General features: G+C 39.3%; 1 protein-coding gene across 1 annotated transcript in view; it reads right to left on the reverse strand.

Annotated features, from left to right (window-relative positions):
• The window catches only part of PHLPP1 (PH domain and leucine rich repeat protein phosphatase 1), a 262,022-nt gene that overhangs the window by 16,221 nt on the left and 222,514 nt on the right, over nt 1–23,287 (reverse strand). The window contains exons 12-14 of the mRNA XM_055297160.2: nt 19,356–19,518; nt 5,895–6,025; nt 262–366 (exon numbers count right to left, since the gene is read on the reverse strand). Coding sequence (XP_055153135.2) covers nt 262–366; nt 5,895–6,025; nt 19,356–19,518 — 399 coding nt within the window. The remainder of the gene's footprint in view (nt 1–261; nt 367–5,894; nt 6,026–19,355; nt 19,519–23,287) is intronic.

Consider the following 23,287-nt stretch of genomic DNA (forward strand, 5'->3'; position numbering starts at 1 on the left):
ATGGGCAAGTCCTGGTGGCAAGACAAGCAGATGACATTACAGACAATGGACATCAAACTCCTGCCAAGCTAATTTAGATGGTAAAAATAGCTCCATAGTCAACAACATGAGTGATCTTAAATATGCACAATTAAGCTACTTCTCCTTTAATACTATCTCTGTTTTGCTTGGTAAACAAGCGTCAGAGAAAGATAAAGGAGCTTTTCAAAGGAGCAGGGATGCATTTCAATACTTAGGCCTCTCAAGTTTCATCTGACTTACTTGTTTTTTACCCCTGAAGCTTCAGTGTAACCATGACTCCATACAGCTGGGGCTCCGGAAGCGTCTCCTGTAGAAGGCTGATCAATCTTGAAACAGCGGATATTACTAACAAGAGAAACAGGGAGAGAACAGGAGTCATTAAAACCAAATGTGTGCAAATTGCTACCTTTATCCGAGAAATAAAAAATACACCTGTTAAGCACTCTGTACTTACCATTTCTTACTGTGTTTAATGTGTCTGAAATACTTATCAGCAACAAGAACTAGCTACTCGTTGTAATGAAAACCGAGGGGCATATATACAGAGCACGAAAATTAGTTTTAATTAGCATCGTAAAGCAGCTATTAGAGACTTTCACACATTCCACTTTAGATGACTGCTCTCTCCTGGGAATGACAAGGACAACTCTCAGCCTTGGCATGAGAAAACAAAACTTAAGTAATAGGATGGGTGTATTCTTACACCATGAATACTCAGAAAGAACAACAACAAAACACCTAAGCCACAATTATACTGCATTTAGATGATGTGAGAGAATTCTGCAATATTCATCTCCAAATCCAATTTCTGTCCATATAAACCCTCCAAATATTATCATGGACTTGCAGTTCCCTGGAGCTTCCAATACTCTCCTCACGGGTATAGCCAAGTATGCTAAGACTAATACCATAAAACATACATGTAAAATTACAAAGTAAATGAAGGGTATTTAATAAATTACAAGTTGTTTTTTTTTTTTTTTTTTTTTTTTTTTTTGAGACGGAGTATCGCTCTGTCGCCCAGGCTGGAGTGCAGTGCCGCGATCTTGGCTCACTGCAAGCTCCGCCTCCCTGGTTCACGCCATTCTCCTGCCTCAGCCTCCAAGTAGCTGGGACCACAGGCGCCCGCCACTACACCCGGCTAATTTTTTGTATTTTTAGTAGAGACGGGGTTTCACCGTGGTCTCGATCTCCTGACCTCGTGATCCGCCCGCCTCGGCCTCCCAAAGTGCTAGGATTACAAGCGTGAGCCACCGCGCCCGGCCAATAAATTACAAGTTAACTGTATGTATTTAAACTGGGAGATTTCTTACCTCTCCTCAGCCCTCATATGCCATAATTGATCCAACAGGACCCCAAACAGAAATACTAAAGGGATAAATTCTCAAATAGCGTTTCTTAAAAATCAGCCTCACCGGGTGCAGTGGCTCATGCCTGTAATCCCAGCACTTTGGGAGGCCGAGGCGGGCGGATCACCTGAGGTCGGGAGTTCGAGATCAGCCTGACCAACATGGAGAAACCCTGTCTCTACTAAAAATACAAAAAATCAGCTGGGCATGGTGGTGCATGCCTGTAATTCCAGCTACTTAGGAGGCTGAGGCAGGAGAATCACTTGAACTCGGGAGGTGGAGGTTGCGGTGAGCCAAGATTGTGCCACTGTACTCCAGCCTGGGCAACAAGAGCGAAACTCTGTCTCAAAAAACAAAATAAAAAAAATAAAATAAAATAAAATAAAATAAATAAAAATCAGCTTCTAGAAAGCATTCTGCGCCCCTAAACAGGAAGTCATTAACAGATGTAAAGTAGTCTGTTAAAAGGCTGGCTACCACAAGGTGAAATAAGTCCTCTTACTTGTAAACTGCCACTAAGTTTCCCCCTCATTATTATTTAAACAAGGGAAAAAGTATATGTATTATCTGTGGACAACTGAAGCAACACCTACATAGTTCTGGTCATGACCACAAGAATTAAAATTATCTGTTGGTACTCATTACTCCCAAATCTAACAAATACTGTGTATCCTTCCTAAGAACCAGTTAAAGCTCTAAGAAGTAAATCAGTATCTAACTTGTATTCCCTTTGAATCTAGAAATAACTGATGGCAATTTTTCTGAAATTTAAAAATATATGGTTAAAGAAAAGTTTCTACTCTCAATTAATAGCAAACATTTACTTTCCATCTTATCTTGAAAAACATAAATCATAGTGTCAATAGAAAATCCCCAAATCAAGTTAATACCTTGTTTTACAATAAGGCTAGAGCTAAATCTATTTTTCAAAGTTTTCAATTCTATAAATAAAAGAGGTATTAGCAAAAAAAAGGACAGTCCTCCATTATTTGCTCTCCATATGACCTAGTACTCAATTTTATCCATCTAAAACGGTAAGCAATACAATAGGTTTCTTAAGACATATCCTAAGGCTCTTAAGATACCATCCTGAAGTCTAGGGAAAAGTGAAGGCTCATTTTTAAAGGCATTTATAATTTTTACAGAACATAAAGTCTTCAGAGAAATAATTCCATTTCCTAGCCTGATTATTAAAGGAAAAAAAAAAATAACTCTTAACCGCCCCCTCTCTCCAGCACACAAATAATTCTTTCTAGTGAAGCAGCAATTTCTCTTCTCTACCTAGCTGAACACAGTGCAGCTGAGCAGCTATCTGAAGTGAAATGAATGCTGACTCTTGTATATCTTTACTTTTTATTTTTTGAGACAGAGTTTCGCTCTTGTTGCCCAGGCTGGAGTACAATAGCGTAACACGGCTCACTGCAACCTCCGCCCCCAGGTTCAAGCGACTCTCCTGCCTCAGCCTCTCGAGTAGCTGGGATTGCAGGCATGCGCCACCTCGCCCGCCAATTTTTTTGTATTTAGTAGAGACGGGTTTTCATCATGTTGGTCAGGCTGGTCGCAAACTCCTAACCTGAGGTGATCTACCCACCTCGGCCTCCCAAAGTGCTGGGATTACAAGCGTGAGCCACCACGCCCGGCCATCTTGTATATCTTTAAATGATTCAGAGAGAGTTCTGTGAACCACAGCTCAATCTCACATAAGAGTCCTCAAATGCACTTACCCGGCTCACATAAAACAAATAAACCAACCCTTTAAAAGTGCAAATAATATACGGAAAATCTTCCAAGTCATTAAGAATCCACAACCTTCCAGATGTTAAACAGAAGGTAACATTTTAAGGAGTATTATGATTTTTTGATATAGGAAACTTTGGTCTGAGTACGTGAATATTTTAAAAAGCTTGATGCGTACGACAACTGCTTTTTTTTTTTTTTTTTGAGACGGAGTCTGGCTCTGTTGCCCAGGCTAGAGTGCAGTGGCGCCATCTCGGCTCACTGCAAGCTCCGCCTTCTGGGTTCACGCCATTCTCCTGCCTCAGCCTCCTGAGTAGCTGGGACTACAGGAGCCCACCACCGCGCCTGGCTAATTTTTTGTATTTTTTAGTAGAGACGGCGTTTCACCGTGTTAGCCAAGATGGTCTCGATCTCCTGACCTCGTGATCCACCCGCCTCGGCCTCCCAAAGTGCTGGGATTACAGGCGTGAGCCACCGTGCCCGGCCGACAACTGCTTTTAAGAAGAGTGTAATACCAAATTATACTCCTTCAGCAGCACCAATTTGAGGGGGGAAATGTTATTCAAATATTTTATTTTGTATTTGCTTGATATACTAATAAGTTTGAACATCTTTTCATGTAACTATTTGTACTGCTTCTGTTAAATGTTAATGTCCTTGGTTTATTTTCTGTTTGAGTACTTTTCTTATCATATAAGAACACTTTCTAGTAAGCATATTAATGCTTTTATTTTTTATATTTCTCTTCCTGGTTTGTCATTTGCCATTTATATTTACTCTTGAGAGTTTCTGAAATAGGAAATAGACATTTAACACTTTTCTGTATAAAAAGTATATTTATGTGTAAACATATAAGACATACATATTGAAACCAATCTACATGTACTGATTTCTTTTCTTGCAACTTACTCCCTTCATTTCTTGGCCTAAAAAGTCTTTTTCTAACTTGTGAAGATATTCATATGATTTCTTATTACTTTTAAAAATCATTTAATTTTACAGATTCAACTATTTCAGCTGGATTTTGGTGTGATATAAGAATGCAACTTTAATTTTTCTCTAAGTGGCTACTTCCATTTATTAACAAATTTTGGTACAATTATTTTTAAATTTTATTTGTAAAAAATGCTCAAAAATTTTTGTATCCTGGCCGGGCGCGGTGGCTCACGCATGTAATCCCAGCACTTTGGGAGGCCGAGGCGGGCGGATCACGAGGTCAGGAGATCGAGACCACGGTGAAACCCCGTCTCTACTAAAAATACAAAAAAAAAATTAGCCGGGCGTGGTGGCGGGCGCCTGTAGTCCCAGCTACTCGGAGAGGCTGAGGCAGGAGAATGGCGTGAACCCGGGAGGCGGAGCTTGCAGTGAGCCGAGATTGCGCCACTGCACTCCAGCCTGGGTGACAGAGCGAGACTCCGTCTCAAAAAAAAAAAAAAAAAATTTTTGTATCCTACATGTAAAAAATACTAAAAAGCTATCTGTTTAAAGATGATGTATTTTGATAATCCATGTTTTCTTGATCTTAAAAAGCACCTTAAAGATCATGTAGGCCATTTTTTTTCTCATCTTTTAGGTCTGGACAGATGGAGGGGTTTAGGCCAAGGTTTCATACATGTGATCAACAATGGACAGAACCTCGGTCTCTACGCCTTCCTCAGGACACTCTGGCAGTATTTTTCAACCATATATCAAAATTAATTTTCTCATCAAGTACTAAAATGCCAAAAATTAGGCACTAATTAGGCCAATTCTATCCAGGAATCACTTTAACTGCTTTTCAAACTTTGGTTTGCACTACAGCCTAGGATAGTATTAACGGACCATTCACCAAAATTCTACTGTTCTTTTCTGATTTTCTTAAGATAATGGAAGATGACTTTCAGCAACAAATATTCCAACATTGAATAAACATCTATGGCATGCATAATGACTAATGTATGACAATGTTTAAAACTGCTACTGATATACCCCAAAAAATTCTGAAAATTCAGAAAAGTTTAAAGAAGAAAATAAACACTACCCATAATACTATTATCCAGAGAATAACACCACTTTAAGTCTTGTTATATATCCTTTCAGGCATTTTCTAGATGTGTGTATGCATACACATGTACATATACCCAATGCACACAAATTTATATTGCAAAAATTGAATTATACTATAAAACTTCTTTGTGAATTTTATTAATATTTTCACTTAATATACTGTAAAGATCTTTTGAGTTAGCAATATAGCTCTAAATAATTTTAAATGGCTTTGTAATATTCAATTGTGGAACATTATTTAATTCTTAGTAGACATTTAGAGTTCTATGATGAACATTCTCATTAAGACATCTTTCCTACTGCAGACCTTTAAGGTTTTACATAGAAAACTCCAACCACTAATTCTTTATCAATATCAAGAATGAAACAGCATCGATGAACTCTTTCCCAAACCGTGAAGATTTAACTATTGGTAGGATCTAACTACTCCACATTCTCGGTTTTATTTAAATAACCTGGATTTCAGTGGCACACTGTTAATTTTCCCTATATCATCCATCTCTTTTAAAATCCTTCCTTAACATTTGCATTAACTGTCACAACCACGTTACCAGTGACTACTGAGATTTAAGTTACATCTTGGTTGTTCATTGCTTCTCTGCATCTTGTATATCCTGTTGTGTGTGTTAACACAGCCAACAAGTCAATGATGCTTCATATTTTGTTTCCCATTTTCACTAAGATATGAATCCCATTGCCAGTGGACAATGATGGGGATACAGTGCTTTACAGAATACTTACTTCAGTAGTTCCAGGGTTTTGTGATCAAGGACAAGGCGAGGGTTTCCAGTCAGGTCTAGCTCCTGCAGTTTGGGAGGCAGGTTTTCTGGTAATGTGACTTCACTTAGCTCATTACAGCTCAGGTCCACACACTGACAAAGGAACAAGTGCAAACAAGAAAGAGATGGTCTAGAGAAGTTCTTCAGGGAGTTCTATACTCCTACCCTTTGCATGCAAATCAGTCTGACCATTCATTATAATATACTAGACAAATGTGGAAAAGGAGGCTTATCTGTTACTTTGCCATAAACATTTAAAATAGATTTTGCTAAATGCAAAAAAAATTGTTTTTATTTTCTTTGAATAACACAGAAAATCCATGTTCTTTATTCTTCCTGTATTTTCCACTTAAGTTTATCTCCACGTTTAAAATTAAGCATTAACTAAAAAATCCTAATGGATTTTCTTATTGCTCACAAAATCTCCATGCCATGAGAACTACAGCTCAAACATTAAAATGAAGTTTAAAGGAATTTCTTAAAACAAAACAAAAAACAAAGAAGGCTGGGTACAGAGGCTCACGCTTGTAATCCCAGCACTTTGGGAGGCCGAGTAGGGTGGATCACTTGAGGTCAGGAGTTTGAGACCAGCCTGGCCAACATGGTGAAACCCCATCTCTACTAAAAATACAAAAATTGGCCAGGTGGTGGCATAAGCCTGTAATCCCAGCTATTCAAGGTGGTTGACGCATGAGAATCACTTGAATCCGGCAGGTGCACCGGGCGCAGTGGCTCACATCTGTAAACCCAGCACTTTGGGGGGCAGAGGCAGGCGGATCACCTGAGGTCAGGAGTTCGAGATCAGCCTGGGCAACACAGTGAAACCACGTCTCTATTGAAAATATAAAATTAGCCAGGCGTGGTGGCACATGCCTGTAATCCCAGCTACTAGGGAGGCTGAGGCAGGAGAATCACTTGATTCTGGGAGGCAGAGAATGCAGTAAGCCAAGATTGCGCCATGGCACTCCAGCCTGGGCAACAAGAGTAAATCTGCCTCACCAAAAAAAAAAAAAAAAAAAAAGAAAGAATCCAGGAGGCACAGGTTGCAGTGAGCAGAGACCACGCTACTGCACTCCGGCCTGGGCGACAGAGCAAGACTCTGTCTCAAAAAAAAAAAAAAAAAACAGAAAACAAACAAAAAACAAACAAAGAAAAGAACATGTAAAATAAGGAAAAGGCAGGTAACACACACTCAAAATGAGAAGATATTTCAAAAGAAGCTGAATAAGAAATTGGAAAAAGCAAGACGAGCAGGTAATCCTGCCTAATTTGTATCAAAAAAAGGGGGCTGAGTCAAGTATGGATCCTACCCTCAAGGAATCAACATCTGGACTCTCCAACAGGTCCTGCCTAATTTAACTTGAAAGAAAAATCACAAAAGGGTCATGTTGGTTACAAAAAAATCAAGTTTTACCTGTAAGTAGAAATTATAGCTCCTTTCTCACAAAACTGATGTAAAGCTTAAATAAGGTGTACTGTAAAAAGAGGGGCTGCCGTTGTGTTCAGGGAGGAGAGAACCTAGGTGGAGAAGGCTCACCATACACAAGAGAAATGGAGTGGTCAGCGCTCTAGATATGAGAATGCAGAATATATATAGTATATAGTATGGGGTGGAGAGCATTCAATTATCTGGCTGAATTAGTACCTTATTTATTGTAAGTTTCAAAAGTGCTCACAGAAACGATCAAAGGGGAATTGTTTTGTTCTCTCTTCAGTCCTTTAAAAAAAGGGAGGAGGGAGATTATACTCAAGAACTTCAGGATCTTAAAAGTGGACAAAATCTTCCTTTTATTTGGAAAAATTCTCAAAGAATTTAAATCTAGTAGGGATTGGGGAAGGGTAGAGATTGGGTAAAATGAAAACCTGTATTTTTGGATAAATATATTTTCAACAGACTTCAAACAACACAATGCTTTCACACAAAATGTTTCACACAGTTGCTTCCAAATAGTAGCAATGAAAAAAATTATATTGCCATTCTAAATAATCATATTTTATTATGAGAGCATTATAACCACATTATCCACAAAAAGCTGAGCACAAAGAAAAGCTCAGAAAAATACACCCTTAAATCTACCACCCTAAGACAACCAGGGTTAGCATTCTGTTTTTTTTCCTTATAGCCTTATTCATACAGATTTTTAAAAAGCCTTAAAAATCTCAAACGTAGGTGCAATTTCATTTACTCTTCTATCACTCTACTGTAACCATTTTCCCCATCTTCATTCCCATCTGGTATGGTCTGAATGTTTGTCCCCCAACAAATTTTCATCATATGCTGAAACTTAATCCTCAACGTGATAGTATTAAGAAGTGGGGCCTTTGGGAACAGATTAGGTCATAAGGGCTTTGTCCTCATGAATGGGATTAGTGGCCTTATAAAACAGGACCAGCAAGCTTGTTCACTCTTTCCACCAGACAAGCACACATGGAAGGAACTATCTATGAGAAATGGGGCCTCATCAGACCCAATCTGCTGGTACCTTCATCTTGGACTTCCCAGCCTCTAGAACTGTGAGCAAGAAATTTCTGTTGTTAATAAATTATCCAGTCTAAGGTATGTTGTTATAGCAGCCTGATGCCCTAATATACCACCACCTTTAATAGCCCCATACTAATTCTAGTAGATGTACATTAATTTACTTAACCTAAATATTAATATTAGAGAAAATGGTCATCTCTTTTTTGCTTTTTTTTTTTCAATTATAAATAATGGTTACATCAACAGTCAACCAGAGTTTAATGAAAAACTGATACCCGATAATACTGGGTAATAATGGGACATGCTACCAACAGAGTCAGTACACATCAGCACAGCAGGACAACAAATGGGGATATAAAAAATCTACTGAACACTGATGGGACAGGAAATAAAGAGCTAATAAGTGTGAGTAATTTAGGATGCAAATAGTTGACAGAAACAAATTCAGGGGTCAGAAAATGCCTCTGGTCAAGGATTAAAGGCATTCTGCAGCAATACTAAATTTTATGAAATTGATAAACATTGTTTCTACAGATATAAAATAGCTCATTCTCTAAATTATCAAATTATGAAATGAGTTCAGTAGGGTAACTAATTAATTATGAAGATAATGCTGGAGGCTGTAACGCAGACCTTCTTAGAGATGATGTTCCTGTGCCTCCCCTCTGCCCAGGACTGTTTGCTCCCCAAGGCTCCTGTGAGAGAGTCTCTGATTCACAGTCTCTGATTCACTGCAGCCGGTTCCCCTCCGTGGAGCTCTACTACCCTGGACTGACCTGCATCCCATTTCCCCTGGAGGGCTCTGGCTGCACCAGAAATTTGCTTTTGGTCTTGCTTCCCTCGATGCACTCTTTGTATGCTGTCAGGATGGTTTCTCAGTGTGGTTTACTCCACCTACTCACACTCCAGCTTCAGTCTGTCAGCCTGCTCCCAGGTGTCCTTCAACCCGACATCAAACTCCTCACAATGTCCAACAAGGCATCCCCAACTTTGCACACACTCCACACTCCATGTTCCACCCATGCCAGAGTGCCTGCAGCTTGTGCATGTGACATGCTTTCATCTGTCTGTGCCTTTACACATGCTTCTCTCTGTGCTTGGAACCCTTTTCTTCATGCTTTTCTTGCTTTTTATCTGGTGCAATATGCCTGATTCCTTTTAAGACTCAACTCAGTGCCAACTCTACTACAACCTGTTTCAATTCGGTGTCCCTTGTTATAATTATCTGCTTACTTATTTCTTCCAAGAGACTATGGCCTCCTAGAGAGCAGGGATTGCTGCTGTTTCTCCCCGGATATCCTAAGCACAGTGCACTGGAAATTGTAGATGTTCAATAAATGGCTTCATTAAAAGGATGAACAAATGAACAAATGATTGCCTGGCACGTGACAATCATTTTTTCAATGAATTTATGAAGGACTCTTGTAAGGTGTTTCAGTAATTAAATCTGCTAGGATGAGAACTGAGATACCAGTGCTTAGGTTAAGTTCAGCATAGAATAAATAGCATTGTAATGCAATTTTAATACATTATAAATATCATTGTTTATTTCTACATAAGAATGCAACCATTTTCTTTAACGGCAGATAAGCAAAAACACCCTTTTATACTTCTGCACACAGGAAGGAGCTTCGTTCGCAGAAATTATAGAAAGTTGAAAAAAAAAATTACAGGATGTTGGTATCTGGTGCTGCCCTCCCAGTGTTAACACAGTGAGCAACACGCTTAGAAGCACTCTGTCATGTTCTTTCAATAGTCCTCGACATGGGCTGACTGCTGAGGTACTCCACAAACACTTGTTGGCTGAATCATTATAATGGTTACCACTAAGCAAATAGAAAATACTTGAGTGAAACTGGAAAAATAAAGATACTTTATATTGTTAATATATGTACCTCTATGGTTAGTGTACTACAACTTTCTTAAAAATATATTAAATAGAATGTTAAATCTGGCTAAAACATGACTAAAAGAAAATTATCTTTCCCTCTTTCAGGCCCACTCTAGAAGATAGCTAACAAAAATTACTTTGTTATAATCAAAATTCTGGTAAGAATGCCCAAAAAATTATGCAACCCTCAGAAAAAGTGAGATAACTCATAGCTGAGAAGAACTCTTGATTTAGAGGAAAATCATTACAAACACATTTAGGTAAGAGCATAAAAAAGTCATTATATCTTAAAGAAAAAGAAATTCAATTTGATGTATAGTTTAACTATCACAAAAGCTGCATGGAGCCTATCTTTATTATGTTTTCCTCAGAACATTACCAAAGAAACAGGCATATCAATATTCATAGCAAAGTATTATATATCATCTGCCAAATAGCTGCCTGTACTGCCCTGAAATGGCAACTTAACCTACCGGCTGCTAGATTCTGTAACACCCTACTTCCTTCCTTCCTGCAGACTATCCCCAGTCCACCACCTCCACCGTGCTCCCCAATGGCACAGTCAGTTCCAAAAATGAGGATCCCAATTGCAGTCTGGATTTCCTTGCCCTTGCAAGGTAAAAGCTGCTAGTGTATAACATATTTCCCTACTGACTTCATAAGAAGTAAATAAATGCAAGTATTCTTTCCAAAGAACATGTATTAAGGACCTACAAATCGGCAGGCAATAAGCCAACATCAGGGACATACGGAGATGGCAGACACAGTCCCCACTCTTGAGGAACTCCCAGAATAGCGAGGGAAGATAAACAATACACCTTTAGCTGGTATGATCAATGATATGGCAGAAGTATGCACAGGTCATGGCAGCCCAGGGACAGATAACAAGACCCCAGAGAGGCCTTTCCAGAGAAGATTTTTGTGCCGAATCAAAGTTAATCAGGCATGTGAGAACAGGTGGACATCTAGGGAGAGCTAATAGCAGGTACAGCAGGAAGGAGACAAGAATAACGTTTGTGTGGCATATCAGGAAACTCACTATGAGCGGTTGCTGAGGCTGGAGACTGTTGGGCCCCAGAGCAGAAGATAAGGCTGGACAGGCAGAGGGATCAGATAATGAACTGTGGATCCTATAGATCGTGTCTCATACAGAAGCAGTCTACACTGCCTCCCTTTCTTATGATGCTATAGGAACTAGAACATTTTAGCTTAATAGTAAAATAAATATACACACATATGTACTGTTTCTCAATATACAACTTTTAGTCAAATTCTCTTAAACTACTATACATTCTTGGTGTTATAAAAGGCTAAGTGATCACTAACCTGGGATGTTCATACAATTAAGTAGGTTTATTAACTGAATGAGTCAGTCTGAACTCACCTTTTACCCCAAACACAGACCTGAGAGTCAAAGTGTAGTACTATTATTCTACATAAAATTGTATTTATGGCCGTGTGCAGTGGCTCACATCTGTAATCCCAGCACTTTGGGAGACTGTTGTGGAAGGATTGCTTGAGGCCAGGAGTTCGAGATCCTCCTGGGTAATATAGAAGACCATCTCCAAATAAATTTTAAGAAATTAGCCAGGCTCCTGAGCACCTGGAGTCTCAGCTACTGAGGAAGCCAAGGTGGGAGCTTCCTGTGAGACAAGGAAGTTGAGGCTGCAGTGAGTTATGATTGCACCACTGCACTCCAGCATGTGCAACAGAGCAAGACCCTCTTTTTTAAAAAAATCACATTTATATATAATTACTGAGAAATGTGCATTAATGTTTAAACTTCCTCACCTTATAGGGAGCTGCAAAGAAAGACCTTTAATCTCGTATAAAGCATTCCTTTTAAATTTACATACAGTGTCTATGATTTTCTCAACTGCATTTTAGATTTGGGAAGCCTTGAAGAAACCTAGGGAAACCTTAAAATTGGCAAGAATTTGAGGTGATAAAAATGACAAGCAGGGTAACAATCTTTAGTATTCTGTTTGTTCAAATACAGAATTTCCTCAAACACTAAAACTAAGTTATCTGCAAATTTTGACTTTAAGAAAATGTATGCTGTATAAACTGAGCAATTTCTTTACATCATCACTTCTTTTTTTTCCCCAAAGAGACAAGGTCTTGTCATGTGGTGCAGGCTGGTCTTGAGCTCCTGGCCTCAAGCAATCCTCCAACCTCAGCCACCCAAAGTGTTGGAATTACAGGCATGAGCCACCGTGCCTAGCCCAGCAGGAAGGAGACAAGAATAACGTTTAATCACTTCTTAAAATTGATTATGTGTGCCCTTGAGGGTACTCAATGGTATATTACAAAGTTACAGGATGCCTGGCACATGCTGGGGGCTTCAGTTTTACTAAGATTGAGAAGGGAAAGAGCCATTATTTTTACATTAAAAAAAGAGAAATGATAAAAAGTAGAACATAAAATGAGCATGAATTTTTAGACTGAAAAAGAGACTTCAAAAAAAATTTACAGGTGATTTCCAGGTGTCTCCCAGATTTCTGGGTGCATGAGTGCACTTCCCTTTGCCCTCAGGATCTGAAGAGCACCATAGTAACCACCTCACAGACCACTTCTTCTGAGGACTGAGTCATGGTGCTCCTTTCTCCAGAAACCTCTCTGAAGAGATGCCTTCTAAAATGCATGAGCTCATGAAGGACTAATTGTTCGTCTGTATAGAACATAAGCTATTCTGTAAAATGTATGCAATATTTTGTTAGAATGGGCATGGCTTTGAATTTAGAAAGATCTGCTGAAACCAGAGTTAAAAACACACACACACAAAACTAGTCTGGGTTGGCCAGGCGCAGTGGCTCATGCCTGTAATCCCAGCACTTTGGGAGGCCGAGGCGGGCAGATCATGAGGTCAGGAGATTGAAACCATCCTGGCTAACAAAGTGAAACCCCATCTCTACTAAAAATACAAAAAAATAGCCGGGTGTGGTGGCGGGCGCTTGTAGTCCCAGCTACTCGGGATGCTGAGGTGGGAGAATGGCATGAACCCAGGAGGCGGAACTTACAGTGAGTGGAGATCGCACCACTGCACTCCAGCCTGGGCAACGGAGCGAGAGAGACTCCTTCTCAAAAAAAAAAACTAGTCTGGGTTAACTCATTACACCAATTTTGAAAGACAGAGATAATATGCAGTCTTAACTTCCTGCTAGTCTGTTCCTGGTGAGGCTGGGTGCAGAGTGGCTTCAATGGCCACTTTCCAGTAGACACTGCTTGCTTCCTCTTTCCTTAGCCCTTGTATCAAGACTTGTCCCAAACAGGAATTGACATTAGATTCCGCAATGGTTGGAAAATTTCCTCAGTAACTATTACTTAACTTGATTCCAGCACCATAATAATGACTGCTCCTGGTTTCAGGTTTTTGGATACGCATTATGCCAAGCTGACGTTTTTAGGTCTATTAGGTCAACTACACCACCCAACTGAAGCCTGAACTTGGTTCCTGACCTGTCTTCATATCCATTTCCTACTTCCCCAAGAATCAACCCACTTTCTTTCAACCATTCTGACCCAGCCATTTCCCCAGGTTCTTTGTGTCTTTGTGATTGGGCTGATATTCTCTATTTCATTTGACTTTAGAGACAAGAACAACAACAAACAGGGCTTGCTGGAATCCAGCCAAGCCAAGTCTGGCTACATGGTGACTATGGGATTGTGGTTTTCTCTCTAGCTGATTGACAGCTGATCTATATTCAATTTATTTTTTAAACTTCCTATAGCCATTGTCCTCAAGAGTATAGCATATTAAAACTACTTCATACTCCATTTCCCAGTTAAGGTAACACAGATTTTAGATATGAGTTCACTCAACTTAGCCAAGTAGTTGATTACTGCATGCAACAAACATGAAAATAATCTTCTAAAGATAATTAAAACATCTAAAAAGATGCTGTTCTTAGAATCAGTAAGCAACAGGAACATGGAAATTTGACAAAGAAGTTACTGATATGATGTTTAAATCCCAAATTACAAACTTCATTCACCGCATGTATCAACACATTTCACCTGCTTAAAATACACTTCAAAAAAGGGTTAGAACACCTGGCTCCAGCCTGGGTGACAGAGACCCTATGTCAAAAAAAAGCAGGGGAAGGGTTTAGAATAGGTCACTATTAACTAATAGCTTGGGTTTTGTTGCAAAATTACTATATTACTAATGTGACTGCTATGCAGTTCAGTGGAAGGAGAAACAAGTGCCATATCCATGGCCACCTCTGCTTCTGAGGTTCCTCAGCCATGAGCAGCCTTAGCATGGACTTAGGTCCAGGTCCAGCCAAACTAAGTCTGGTGTCTGTGTGACTCAGATCTTGTTTTCCTTACTAGACGATCAAGAGCTAATCTGTATCCAGAGGGAGGTCTGTCTGTTTTAGAACCAAAAGAGAACACAATCTGCTCCAAGCAAAACTGGACTGGTGGTAGGGGTTTGGAAGATCAGTGCGAAAGGGCTAAACAAAGGTGAGGATAATAACACTAATGATCCACTCAGGCTCACTGGAAAATTCTGAAAAACTCATTTTATTTTTCGTACTAATAACTTACATAACCTCCCTATCCAAATACAGAAATTAACACCTGATGATCACTTTACAGATCTCATTAGATATATCAAAATGAAAAAAATGCTAGAGCCCAATTTTATCCAAGATTAGATGGTGCAAATAGTTTAAGGTGTACATGAATAATTAATTATTCAGGTGTTTTAAAAACATATTTTAGCATACATCTCAGTATAGAGATTTGTTTGCTCTTTTAAACAATAACTGTTTTTAAAACTTTGGTAACAAAGCTATGAATAATCACTTTCTTTTAATGTCTGAAAAGATAACAATGCTTGGTGAAACCAGCTAGTTAAATACACCATGATCTTATCTTTTCTGAAATGTTATCTGCTAAGTTTTTAAAATTGCAATGATCTTAATATCTTTATGAGATGCTTTACAAGTAACACCTACTGCACTTTATTTTCAAGAAACAGTGTGAATGTAATCTAGAGTTATTAACTCAATAATAAAATTTTAATACAGGTTGGAATATATCACCATAGAAATGAAATTACTTTTTACATTAAAAATATGTTTAGTTTACATAAAATACATAAAAATAGGCACAGTTTACAATGAAGACTTTCATAGGTATATTTACATTTAAGATACGCACAATTTTTACAAGATTTTCTTTTAGATATTCAAATATACATAAATACTTATATTGCAACTTAAAATATTCTCATATGACATAAAAATATCAATTCAGAGTTCTGAAATGATATAACTACTATCTTTTTCAAGAATACTATCTGTCCAGGGATGAAACATTTACATGTTTGTACATAAAGGATACTTGATATTGCTCAGTCCCCCCAAAAATCCCAACAACAAAACTTCTATCTACTGGTAATGGAGGAGCTCAGTCTGAAAGAATGGATATTGTTAACATAAGAAAAATGCTAAGGTGTAATAGCTGGGGGGAAAATCAATCAAAGAGCAAAAAAATGGAAACCATTTAAAAATATGGGACGTAAAATTGAAAAGGAGTTGTAAAGCAGGTACAGAGAGAAGACAACAGGGGAAGGAATTCAATAGCAACAAAGGTACTGATTCTGTAATCCAGGAATCCAAGCAAGAGTCTAGGAAAGGAATAGTTTTCATACAGCAAAATTTGTGTTTTGCAAAATCTAGTTATAATCTAAAAACATTTACATTTCTTTTTTTTTTGAGATGAAGTCTTACTCTGTCACCCAGGCTGGAGTGTACTGGTGTGATCTCGGCTCACTGTAGCCTCCCACTTTGGGTTCAAGTGATTCTCCTGCCTCAGCCTCCCAAGTAGCTGGGACTACAGGAACGTGCCACTACACCTGGCTAATTTTTGTATTTTTAGTAGAGACGGTGTTTCACCATATTGGCCAGGCTGGTATCGAAAGCCTGACCTCAGGTGATCCACCTGCTTCGGTCTCCCAAGGAGCTGCCGCGCCTGGCCTAAATTTCTATTTGTATTTTATTTATTTTTTTGAGATGGAGTTTTGCTCTTGTTGCCCAGGCTGGAGTGCAGTGGTGCAATCTCGGCTCACTGCAACCTCTGCCTTCGGGTTCAAGTGATTCTCCTGCCTCAGCTTCCTGGGTAGCTGGGATTACAGGTGCCCACCACCACGCCCGACTTATTTTTGTATTTTTAGTGGAGACGGAGTTTCACCATGTTGGCCAGGCTGGTCTCGAACTCCTGACCTCATGATCCACCTGCCTCAGCCCCCCAAAGTGCTGGGATTACAGATGTGAGCCACCAAGCCCGGCCTCTATTTGTATTTTAAACCAGATAGTTAAACAAAGAACCCCAAAACAAGAATCTAAATCTACATTTAAGAGTTTATAACATTAGAAGACAGGTACAGACACTAAGACCAGCAAATAGATTTAATCTTGAGACTCTCACTTTCTCTTGTGCTGGAATTTCACCTGCACTACACATAGAGACCAGTTTAACAACCCCCGGTAAAAGACGGCACAGCACAGCCACTGTATCAAGTAATGGGCAGCTGAGGAAACCCTGGAAAGTCTAGCTGACAACATCTTTCCTGTGCTAAAAGGCAAATAAACATTTGCTTAAGTAATAAATTTCTTGGATCTTGTTGAGCTTCAGCCAAAATAGTTGCTCTATATAATCAACATCACAGATGAACCACATTGAGAGCATGTGTTGATTAATAATGGCTAACATTTAGGGAGTTCTTCCTGTGTGACACTCCTGTTTCAAATGCTTTACATGTATTATTTCATTTCATCTCCACAACAATACTATGAAGGAAGTACCAATTCTTTTCTTTCTTTAACATACGAGGAAACAGAGCAGTGAATTTTCAGCTGGGATCCAACTGGAGGTCTGTCTCCCTTCAGAGCATGGCTCTTCCTCAATGTGAAAGTTACTATACAGAAAGTAAAAATTCTGGAAATTTTTGTTGTTGTTGTTGCTGTTTGTTTTTTGAGACAGAGTCTCGCTCTGTTGCCCAGGCTGGAGCACAGTGGCGCGATCTTGGCTCACTGCAAGCTCTGCCTCCCAGGTTCATGCCATTCTGCTGCCTCGGCCTCCCGAGTAGCTGAGACTACAGGCGTGAGCCACCATGCCCAGCTGATTTTTTATATTTTTAGTAGAGACGGGGTTTCACTGTGTTAGCCAGGATGGTCTCGATCTCCTGACCTCATGATCTGCCCGCCTCGGCCTCCCAAAGTACTGGGATTACTGGCGTGAGCCACCACACCTGGCCAAATTCTAGAAATTTATAACAAACATCTTAAAATGCCACTGTGATGTGTGAGACAGTGTTCTTAAAGCCCAAAGTAAAACATTTCGTGGCTTAAAGCATACATGCACATGCACACACACACACACACACACACAAACAAAATGGCTTGTACACATCTCAACCATATAAATGTGTAAAAACTGTTGTGATAAAAAGTTATGTAAGCCGGCCAGCCGTGGTGGCTCACGCTTATAATCCCAGCACTTTGGGAGGCCGAGGCGGGTGGATCACCTGAGGTCAGGAGTTTGAGACCAGCCTGGCCAACATGGTGAAACCCTGTCTCTACAAAAAAATACAAAAATTAGCTAGGCATGGTGGTGGGCGCCTGTAATCCCAGCTACTAGGGAGGCTGGGGTGAGAGAATCGCTTGAACCCGGAAGACAGAGGTTGCAGTGAGCCAAGATTGCACCATTGCACTCCAGCCTGGGCAACAAGAGTGAAACTCCACCTCAAAAAAAAAAAAAGTTATGCAAGCCATTTAAAATGTCTTCAAATGTCTATTTGCTTTCTCAATCTGAAACACAAGGTTTATATCAGCAAGTGCCTGGAAAGTGAAGAATGGCTAAGTTGGACTACTCTTGTTCCCTGTCAGGAGATTAGAATATGCTCCAAGTCTGTAACCACCAAATTATTTTTCATTAAGCATAAAATCGATAACTAGAAATGCTAAGATACAAATGAAAAACTACATTGTATATAAAGAACTTTTTACTTCTGTACCATTTCCCTCCAAAAAAGAAACAAAATAGGAACACATGGTTGTTAACATGGCTTTCATTCTAGTGAACTGGTTTCATCCCATGAGTCTACCTCAAGTCAGCAGTCAGGACTTGCAGACTACCTCTGCTACCAATTTGCTGTCTTAATTTACACAGATCTCTTCAGTTTTCAGCACCTCAGTGTCCTTACTTGTCAAATGACAATAATATCTGCTCTGCCAATTTCATTCAGTTGAAATCAATGTTTGGTGACAGCAATGATGCTTTGTCTATATAGGGAATTACCACTAGTGGGCTACTATGGTGGGGTGTGCTATTTAACTAGATGAGTTGGTGGGGAGGGATGTGTAGTGGTACTGTTAACTTTTTCAAACTGCGATTACACCAGCCTCATCCTTTGAGCCTCATAACCACCCTGGAAATAAGTGGAACTATTAACAGATAAAGAAGTATAGGGTGGCTATGTGGGTAGCCTCATGCCATACAGTAAGTGAGGGACTGAGCCTAGAAATCCAATTTTCCTAAAACCTGCTCCAGTGTTTTTTTTTTTTTTTTTTTTTTTTGAGACGGAGTCTAGCTCTATTGCCCAGGCTGGAGTGCAGTGGCGCAATCTTGGCTCACTGTAAGCTCTGCCTCCCGGGTTCACGCCATTCTCCTGCCTCAGCCTCTCTGAGTAGCTGGGACTACAGGTGCCCGCCACCATGCCCGGCTAATTTTTTTTTTGTATTTTTAGTAGAGACGGGGTTTCACCATGTTCTCGATCTCCTGACCTCGTGATTCGCCCGCCTCTGCCTCCCAAAGTGCTGGGATTACAAGCGTGAGCCACCGCGCCCGGCCTGCTTTGTTTTTTAACTCTGCCGACTCAACGATGTAGTCCATTGGTTAGGAAGGAGGAAGTAAGGGCTAATGGGGGCCTTCATTCTGAATAAACCCAACAAAGATGAAAACGTCCTGAATTGATGAATTAGGAAGTCAACTCTCTTTGCCGACCTGAAGCTTAGAGTTTATGAAATGAAACCACATACCTTGATCTCTGGGAGCTGCATAACTTCGGGAAAGACCTCGATGCAGTTGGAGTGAGCAATCACGGTGTGCATGCGCCTGCAATTCATGATCGTTGTTGGGATGGCTTTCAGCTTATTCCCACTGAGATCAATTTCTTCAAGTTCCTCCAGTTTCGCCATTTTACTAAAAAAAGAGAAAATAAAGCACTTTAAAAGAAAATAATACATGACGAGAATCAAAGGATGAATTAAATTGCTATGACTTTAAGGATTCATTTGTAACAGTCATTTTTACAAACAAGACCATTTTTTCACTATCATTTTGGAGTAGTGAAATATTTTAACAGCTCCTTTCTCACTACAGAACAAAAACTATTCAACTCTTCAAATTGTCAACAAGAAGGAAAATGGATGCCCTTTTCCTCCTAAAAGTCTGTGTGGAAATTAAGTTACCCTGGCAATAATCATGTTACTGTATAGCTTGGTCTGAACACTAATAAAAACACTATTTAAATGGGTCAAAAGCCAGCACTAATCCAATATAACTGCCTTAAAAGAGCTCAGAGAGTATGATTTCTTTGTAGTGGCACTGAAAACTCAAGGGGGAGGTAGAGAACAGGTCTATAGTTTGTATTAAGATAAGCTTTTTCTTCAACCCCCACTCCCCCAATTCCTCTGACATCACTGATGAATACAAAGTGGTGGTAAGGAGCAAGGGGTGTGTTAAAAGCCCATTTGGATCACCTCTTGGACTTCTGGCAGAGCCCAAATTCACACCAGGGCCAAAAGACATTTCTCTCAATTGTTCTAAACATCTACCAAGAAGGAATCTTTCCAATCTTATCTTAATAATATGTTCTAATGTAATTAATTTAATACTTCCGTTTAAGAATGTCTTTTATTGTTCAATCCTCCTCATCTATAATCTTCATCAATAATTACAATAACCAACTAAAGAAAAATTCCAGAATCAGGGTTTCTTGCATTCTTTATAAATTTGAAAGAAAAAACAATGCCTCCACCTCTGCAATCACTGTAATAGTATCTGGCACTTTTTTGACCCTTTTACCACTCCTGCTGATGCTAGACTCCAAGAAGCACAGGATTCCCCATTAGCGTGACTCAGACTCATAAGCTGAATAATAGGGCTAATATCCAAAATCTACAATGAACTCAAACAAATTTACAAGAAAAAAACAAACAACCCCATCAAAAAGTGGGCAAAGGACATGAACAGACACTTCTCAAAAGAAGACATTTATGCAGCCAAAAAACACATGAAGAAATGCTCATCATCACTGGCCATCAGAGAAATGCAAATCAAAACCACAGTGAGATACCATCTCACACCAGTTAGAATGGCCATCATTAAAAAATCAGGAAACAACAGGTGCTGGAGAGGATGTGGAGAAACAGGAACACTTTTACACTGTTGGTGGGACTGTAAACTAGTTCAACCATTGTGGAAGTCAGTGTGGCGATTCCTCAGGGATCTCGAACTAGAAATACCATTTGACCCAGCCATCCCATTACTGGGTATATACCCAAAGGACTATAAATCATGCTGCTATAAAGACACATGCACACGTATGTTTATTGTGGCACTATTCACAATAGCAAAGAGTTGGAACCAACCCAAATGTCCAACAACAATAGACTGGATTAAGAAAATGTGGCACATATACACCATGGAATACTATGCAGCCATAAAAAATGATGAGTTCCTGTCCTTTGTAGGGACATGGATGAAACTGGAAAACATCATTCTCAGTAAACTATCACAAGGGCAAAAAACCAAACACCACATGTTCTCACTCATAGGTGGGAATTGAACAATGAGAACTCATGGACACAGGAAGGGGAACATCACACTCCGGGGACTGTTGTGGGGTGGGGGGAGGGGGGAAGGACAGCATTAGGAGATACACCTAATGCAAAATGACGAGTTGATGGGTGCAGGAAATCAACATGGCACATGGATACATATGTAACAAACCTGCACATTGTGCACATGTACCCTAAAACCCTAAAGTATAATAAAAAAGAAAAAAAAAAGAAAAAAATAGAAATACGCAATTCGGAAAGGAAAATATGAAACTGTCATTATTTGCAGACAATGTGAGTTTTATATGTAGAATATCTACAAGAATGTACAGATATACTGTTAGAATTAATAAGTACATTCATTAATATTGGATCCAAGGTCAATTAAAAAATAAATTGTATTTTATATATCCCAAACCAATAAAACTAATTTACAAGTTATAATTTATAATATCATCAAAAAGGAAATATTTGGAAATATATCTAAAATGTTCAAGACATGCAAAAATCTATTGAAAATATTATGTCACTAAATTAAATTATTAATAATTAAACACAAATAAAAAACTAAATTAAAGGAAAAAAATAGTTTACATTTTTTGGTATTGTTTCTACCTGTTATAGTTTCATTTGTCACAATACACTTTTAAACAATTTAACAAAAAAAACGCTGTATTATTTTTCTGTCATCTTTCAAATATAAAAATTACCTTGTTTATCTTGAAAATAAATATATGCCTAAGATACAGTAAAAACTAAGTTTTTATCTTATGAAGTCAGACCTTTTAATATCATATACATCCAGTGTGGTATCAGAATATACTACAAACAATACGTACACAGACTATGAAGTAATCCATCTATGATAGCCCGAATTTCTAAGAATATTATTTAAATATGTTATATTTTGAAAGAAATATAGTGATATGGTTTAGATTATTTGTCCCCTCCAAATCTCATGTTGAAACGTGATTCCCAATGTTAGAGGTGGCGCCCGGTGGGAGGTGTTTTGGTCATGGGGCAGATACCATGTGAATGGCTTGACGCCCTTCCCATGGTAATCAGAGAATTCACACGCTGTGCATTCACACAAGATCCTGGCATCTCTTTTGCCCCCCTCTCTCACCATGTGACACAATGGCTCCCCTTCACCTTCTGCCATGATTGTAAGCTTCCTGAAGACTCACCAGAAGCAGATGCCAGCCCTTGTGCCTTGAAACTAATGGGTAATGGTGCATGAAAAATCATTAAAAGCACAGAAAACAGGCCCCCCAAAAGAAAAAGTTAAAGAAATTTCCAACTCGCCACATAAAAAGAGGGTGGCAAAAGATGTGAAGAAAAAATGACCAGATGGTGGTCCCGTTCTTTAATTCAGCAACCATTTAAGTGTGGGCCTTGTGTGAGATGTGAGGCTGAGGAGACAGCAAGGTCACAGACCCAGCTCTTAAGGTAGTCTGGTTTGCAGGGGAGCTACTAAGCCAGATCACAACCACAGGGAGACAGAATTTATTCCTAGATGGATTTTTTACAAGGTGTGTTAAAAGTTTCTCTGCACTTAGGGTGGGTGATTACACCTGGCACGGGTCACTGGGGGTATATCCTCAGAATTAGAGCTGATGATCCTTTCCTCTGCAGGGTTTAGATATTCATCATCTGAAAGAAGACAATGAGCCCTTTCAGATAGGTTGCTGTTATGTGATTATCATGGTTTTTTCTAAAAATATCACTTCCCCATTCCATAGTGAAGTAAAAGTAGATGGACGTAAGCATAAAATAGTTTAATTATTAATATCAAATGAGGAGGAAAGTAAATATTTCATTACGCCAAAACCAGAGCAATACTTTAAGTCCACACATACACGGGCCTTCCTTCTTCAGCAAAGGCTTGAACAGACTGGTAGCCCTGAAGGCAGCAGAGGGAGGCTATGATAGTGTTTTGATTTGGCCCCAATGCTGAGTTGCAGTTACCAAGCAGAATACCAGAAAGGTTAGTGTTTGCTTCGTTGATGCGTGGGTGTGTGTTCCAAGCCCTAACTTGTTAGATGGATAAAAGCCAATGAAATGGAAACAGGGTAAATCCTCACAGCAGGCTCAGCACGCAGACTCACTCAAAGCTAGATATAATGTCA

The sequence above is a fragment of the Symphalangus syndactylus genome, chromosome 1 (genome assembly GCF_028878055.3).
Source record: "Symphalangus syndactylus isolate Jambi chromosome 1, NHGRI_mSymSyn1-v2.1_pri, whole genome shotgun sequence".
In the NCBI taxonomy this organism is placed as follows: Eukaryota; Metazoa; Chordata; class Mammalia; order Primates; family Hylobatidae; genus Symphalangus; species Symphalangus syndactylus.